The sequence below is a fragment of the Castanea sativa genome, chromosome 1 (genome assembly GCF_040712315.1).
Source record: "Castanea sativa cultivar Marrone di Chiusa Pesio chromosome 1, ASM4071231v1".
NCBI classification, from domain to species: Eukaryota; Viridiplantae; Streptophyta; class Magnoliopsida; order Fagales; family Fagaceae; genus Castanea; species Castanea sativa.
This window is the reverse complement of record NC_134013.1, coordinates 49,907,707-49,913,864: the sequence shown is the minus strand read 5'-3', so window position 1 is coordinate 49,913,864 and position 6,158 is coordinate 49,907,707. Positions and strand designations below refer to the sequence as shown.

Genomic DNA, 6,158 nt, shown 5'->3' with positions numbered 1-6,158 from the left:
TATTGATGCCTCCCCATAGTCAAAGGTGATTAGCCTTGTCATTTTGCATTAAATGTTGATGAAAGTTAATGATCCTTAATTAATGTTGGGTGTGATGAGGAATGGTATTTTTTTGAAGCTCCTTTATAGGCAAAGTATGTGGGCCGCCAATTTTCACATAAGCTTCTCTAAGAGCCTGTTTGGATTAAAGGGGAGAAAGGAAGAGTAGAATAGAGTTAGCTGAAAATAGACTAATTTTGGGTCAACTTTATTCTACTCTCCTTTTCTCTATTTCAATCCAAACGGACCATGGATATAAATCCCCTCAAATTAGAGGTTTGGCCACTCTTGGCACCTCTGACCAAAACCCATGCTTGGGGAACTGATCAACTAATTGACCTTGAGCTCCACAGAATGCCTTGCCTTCAGATCAATCGAGGGTTGCAGTTTTGGCCCAAGGCTTGCTTGGTTTGGGCCCTCCTAACTGCTTGTGGGCCTACCCATCTTAAGCTTGTGCGATTTTCCCCCTCCAAAAATAATGCATCATAGAGGATGAGGACGAGACATGATAAAATTCCTTTGTAAAATAATGCCTCATCGCCAAAGCAAAGAAACTACTCATGCCTAGATGAGAATTTGAAATTTTCTTTAAAATGTTCAAAATGGTGAAATTTGTGGGATCTCAATCAATTTAAGTTTCAATTCTTTGAACAACTCTGTTTAAATTAAGGAATCAGATTGTTGTGATAGTTACAATGATGGTAGTTTGATGAGGGTGACAGTGGTGGTGACGATGGTGGCAACAGTAATATGGTGGTTGCAGTGGTGGTTTGTTAACAACAGCAATGGTGCTGATGGTGGCCACAACGATGGTGGTGCTGACTTGAGAGTGTATCCCTCTGGGGTAATTGTTTTTTCTGTCCACGGTAATCAGAAACACTGAACTTCACCTTTGAAACATGGACCAATTATTCAAGATTGTCAACCAGCTTCTTTACCATACAAATTTTAGATGGACCAATTTGTAATTAGAGCAGAAGACTTGAATGTAGATTGCTAAAATATATTTCCATCCTTGTTCCAACCGTACACAATGGAGGTGTTCCCAGCAATAACCAGGTCTAGCAGGCAAGATGTGCACGTTATTGAGGACACCATACAGTCACTAAAATGCTTCTAAACTAAAAATATCAAAACATGTGCTTATCAGTCAATATAGAACCTGAAAGAGAGGTCAGCAGCAACAATAAACTTCAGAGAAATGTTAGTGTTTATTGTAAACCCTGAATAAAGTACATATTACATTACGGTAATTCCATCCAAAATTTTTTAAGTACCATTGTCAAGCTTTTAAACTAATACTTCAAGCTGTATCAGCTTCACTTAGTTCTTTTCTTTTTTTGGAATTTAGTCTGTGTGGGTATGTTGCATCCTCCAAACCTCCTTGCCTAGGATTCCAGACATAATATAGGGTCTGTTTGGATAGAACTTATTGGAACTTCCTTTCCATTTAGCGTTCAGTTTCTAAAGATATCGTTAGTTGCCAGGTTTGAAAACAAACTGGAAAACTAGCATCTCGAGTTTTAAAAACTCGAGATCCATGTTAGAACTCGAGTTTTTAAAACTCGAGATGCAACATCTAATTCACTACACGGAGAACTCGAGTCCTAAAAACTCGAGTTCCACCATTTTCTTTTCAGATCAACTCTTCGTCTTCCTCGTTGTCTTCTTCTTCCCCTATTCTTTCAGTGGATCTCAAACCATCTGATGTTCGTCGGTGGATTTCTTCTTCTTCCCTTGTTCTTTCAATGGATCTCAAACCATCTAATATTCCTCTGTTTTGCTCCTGATGTCCTTCAGTGGATCTCAAACCAGATTCTTCATCTGTTTCCAGATTCTTCTTGCCTCTGATGTGCTTTCAGATTTGTTGGTCAGTACCAGCATAAATCGAGTTTACAAAACTCAAGATTTAAATCGAGTTTCTAAAACTCGAGATTCAAATCGAGTTTCTATGTATCGAGTTGCTAGTTTACATGATTGTTTCAAACGTTTGTCAACTAATTATATCGTTTCCCCTTACTGTGCTAAGCTGCAAATATCCCCGAACTTATTGCTGAAAACTGAAAACACTGTAGCAAAATAATTTTTAAATGGGGTAAAAACACTGTTCATGCCAAAAGTTACTGTTCATTGGCCTAAAATCACGGTTCATGGCCAATGAACAGTAACAAACACGCAAAAAAAAAAAAAAAAAACTCTGGACGTGGACGCGCGTTTGCCTATCCAAACGCCCTCATAGTATTAAATGATGAAACAACTCGATCTCACAGTTGGCAGAAATATTTAAATCTACATAAAATGTATATAACAATACATAAATGTACATGATAATGTTTCTTACAACCACAAGAATGGAGATACAGCGAAAAAAAAAAAAAAAAAAAAACTCTGGTTTATCATTCAAACAAATATTGATGAAGATTCAGCATTCTCGGGATACTGGCTACTCTTCAAAATGAAATCTTGATGAAGACCAATATGTGCAAAGCAAAAATGTAGAGCACGAAAGCCGACCTGATTAGCATAAGTTTCTGCTGATTTTCAGATCGGCCACCAGGGTAATAAGGAGGTTTGAGATGCGCATCAACAATATAATCTGAAGACCCATATCCTTTCCCGGATGTGCTTCTTCCAAACCGATTCCGGGCATTATTTGCTTCTATGTTGCTCCTTTCAACCCTCAATCCATTCAATTTTTCTAACTCCATTTCTTTTAAATGAATTTCACCAACCAGGCTTTCTGCTTGTAGCTATAAGCAAAAGAAAACATTGAATACTCCTTAAATGGCATTTAAAAGGAGCAATAGTAGATACAACTTTGAAGAAGAAAATGTAAAATATAAAAGAAGCAGCATAAAACTAACCTGTTTTGCCTCCAGTTGCTCAATTAGGCTGTGAAGCTGTTTGTCCAATATCTTCTCTCTCTGAGCTGCACAATAGATGTTGCTTGAAGTCAATATAGCTTCTATAAGCAACTACTGCATAAGTAAAATATGTTCTTGATAGTGATTAGACATGAATTTTTCAGCTATTACAGTTCTTGAAATCTAAGCAGAAGGCCTTGTCAGTTTACTACATATCCAAAATTCTTATCAAGCCAATCAATTATTAATCTGCTTCCATTTCTTTTATATAAAATTTACAACCATACAGCATCATACATTCCTTTATGGAATTTGATCTCCTCAGCTGCACATATTTCGTAATTTACATCAAGATTTCCTAAACGTGCCTAATCATAGTATCATACTAAGAAAATGTACCTGGGGAAGGCAGCTTCAACGCCTTATCTTGAACTTGAGTCCATCTTTTCTCCAAATTTTGAACTATCTCTTCCATTGAACTCTGAGAGGATTACACAAAATATAAGCAAAAAATTAACAACTATTCAATTTTTTGTAAAGAAAAACTCAAAAGGAAATTATGATCAATATAAAGGATGTATTTTTTCAGACCAATTCTTTTTTCTTGTTCTCTAACTTCTCCAGTATTGCAGACTTCATTACTTCTGTATCTGGTTCAGCATTGTCTGACACCTTGGATTCAACAGCTGAATCACTGGATCTGCCAGATTGGCTGGCAACAAAAGCAGCTTGTGTACTTTCCAGCTCAGCTCTCAGATTTTTCTCAGTCTCATCCATTTCCTAATCATCAATCAATATAGAGAAACTTTAAATGGTCACTTCTGAATTATCATCAGGAACAATTGTCTGGATTCTAGATAACCTTAAATATCGGCTTGTAAAAAAAATTCAAATAAGGTATTATGGATGATAAATTCACCCCAACAGATTTCAATTGAAGACAAAATAGTTATATATAATCACATGCACAGAAAATAACAAGAAGTTAGACAATTATAACCACAATCAAATGTGCACTTAAAAGATCATAACTAGAGTAACATCAAGAAATGAGTGTACAATATTACAACCTCACCTCCAACTTCTTATGCAGGAGGTCTGCCTCCTGCATTTTCTCCTGTATTTTATTCTCACAATTTGATATAGCCTTTTCATACGCAGCATTTTCTTCCTGTAGTTTCACCTCTCTCAATTGAACCTGCACATCATAATTGATACCAACTATTAGTGTGGAAAAGGGAATTGGCATCAAATTTGATCAGCCCCTGGATAAAAACTCATCCAACACTGTTAAGTGTTAACTACACCTAATATCCCCCCTCTTTTTTCTTTTTGATTGATAACTTTACACACCCACCCAATAGATTTTGAACCCACAACCCTACCATCCACCATTTCTTATGGGGGGAAGGAGGTGCTGTTTTAGCTAGACCCCCTTGGCAAGTAAGAACACATAAGACTTGCCTTGTCCAGATCAAATCACAATAAGAGAAAAGATAAATCAAGAATGCAGCAAAATTCTTGGTGGTAACAAGATCTTTTGATTTCTCATGCTTCATGCATCGCATATTAAACTACCATCTCCTTCCGCCATCAGGAAACAACAGAATTTTTCATTTCAAGTGCATAGAGATCAAGAACTTTATGCTTAAACTAAAGATAAATTTTTATTTGCAAATTTAGTAGGGCAGTATCCACAAAGAAAAAAATATTAACACAATGTTTATTATTTTTCTTAAAACATTTTCATATCCGAATTATTTCTTATGTAGTCATGCTGATTCCTTCAAGCCTTAAGTTAAACTAAATAATCAAATACAACTGCATCTCCTGTCATTTAATTTCCCTTAAGACCATCTAATGCTGGCAACCGATAAAATCTACACATACTAAAAAAATTCAAACCATACTCATACTAGCATAAATAATAATTTGAATCAAAGAGTTAAACTAGCATAATAAAATCATAACAAATTCATGAGCTTAAATTATACGAGGTAGATCAAAATGAAACTTCAAATTTGTAGCAAGTAACAAAAGAAATTTTCACATCCATCTACAAAGTGAATTAGAATCAAAGTTCAATAGCGCCACAAGATAAGATCTTGAACAATAGAAAAAGAGTACCCGAGTTTGCATATCCACAGGAATTACAATCAAAATTCAAACACCCACATTAGAAAATCACTGAAATGCAACAAAATCAAAAGACCCAGATGATAAAATCCCAGAATTCGACTAAAACAAGCACCAAATCAGAGCTATACACGCAAAAATTTAACCAAAATCAAACACCCAGATACGAAAAAGAGAAGAAATTAGTGAAGCAAACCTGTTCACGTGTGGCAGAGTGGGAATTGAGTTGGAGGGCAAGAGCGGCATTGGAAGCGAGGGAGTGGGCGTGGAGATGAGGGAGGCGCTGAGAGATGTCAGGGGGAGGCAATCTGAGCCGCAGATCCTGAATCGAACGGCTCAGAGAGGCTGCTTTTCGGTCGAGTTCTTGAGCGTAGTTTTGCTGCTCTGTGGTGAATACTATTGGGATCGAATTGGGATCGTCTTCTTCGTTGTTTTGGGGTCCGCTTGCTCCCACTACGTCCGCTGCCCATGCTAGCAAACCAGCCATTTCTCTCTCTCTCTCTCTCAAGGAAACTCAGAATGGCGGTGATATGAGTCCGGTTTGGACGAGTTTTTTAAGCCTTTTAGAATCAAAGCCCAGTGGGCTTCTTTTTAGTTTTGGTTTTTAAGAGTACTTACTAAAACCCAAGTCCAGGGTTTAGATTTTGGGTTTCATACTAGGTTAGTATGGTTACTAGTATGAGAGTGAGACCAATACTTTAACAAGCCTCTTAGAAATGATAATAAAACCCTTTTTTTTTAAAGCAAAACATAGGTAGTACCTTAACCTCTTCAATTAAATTTAATTGGCTATATGACTAAATTAACTAATGCACTACGAAATGTGTTATCTTTTCTCAAGACGATTAATTTCAACTATACAGTTCATTGACCGTTACAACCACGTCATTATATTTAATTGAGGAACTCAAAGTACAATACATAAGGAATTACTTTTAGAGTTTCTTATTAATTTAATCTCTTGGTTGTGTACCACCCTATTCCATACATATACAAAAAATAAAAATTCTTAGGGATAGCTCCAAAGATGTTGTCTAGAAGACTTGTACACTACCCACATTCACATACCCAACAATGATTCTAAGTAATTACCAAACAAAATATTAGGAGTAGTCCCAA

The 6,158-nt window shown here is 36.4% G+C and overlaps 1 protein-coding gene across 1 annotated transcript; it reads right to left on the bottom strand.

The window, feature by feature from the left end:
* Positions 1-2,309: 2,309 nt before the first annotated feature.
* LOC142635686 (uncharacterized) lies at positions 2,310-5,573 on the bottom strand. Its single transcript, XM_075809807.1, has 6 exons — positions 5,236-5,573; positions 3,979-4,101; positions 3,495-3,683; positions 3,303-3,384; positions 2,904-2,968; positions 2,310-2,789 (listed from the first exon to the last, which is right to left on the bottom strand). The coding sequence occupies exons 1-6, from the start codon at positions 5,524-5,526 to the stop codon at positions 2,490-2,492; spliced, it is 1,050 nt and encodes a 349-aa protein (XP_075665922.1). The 5' UTR covers positions 5,527-5,573; the 3' UTR covers positions 2,310-2,489.
* Positions 5,574-6,158: the final 585 nt, after the last annotated feature.

Bases quoted from the DNA above. Each gene is read 5' to 3' on its own strand.
- LOC142635686 (XM_075809807.1), bottom strand. From the start codon at position 5,526: ATGGCTGGTTTGCTAGCATGGGCAGCGGACGTAGTGGGAGCAAGCGGA. The intron at 4,102-5,235 runs GTTTGCTTCACT...TATGATGTGCAG, and splicing joins ACTCTGCCACACGTGAACAG to GTTCAATTGAGAGAGGTGAA. The intron at 2,969-3,302 runs GTACATTTTCTT...TCTATTGTGCAG, and splicing joins GTTGAAGCTGCCTTCCCCAG to CTCAGAGAGAGAAGATATTG.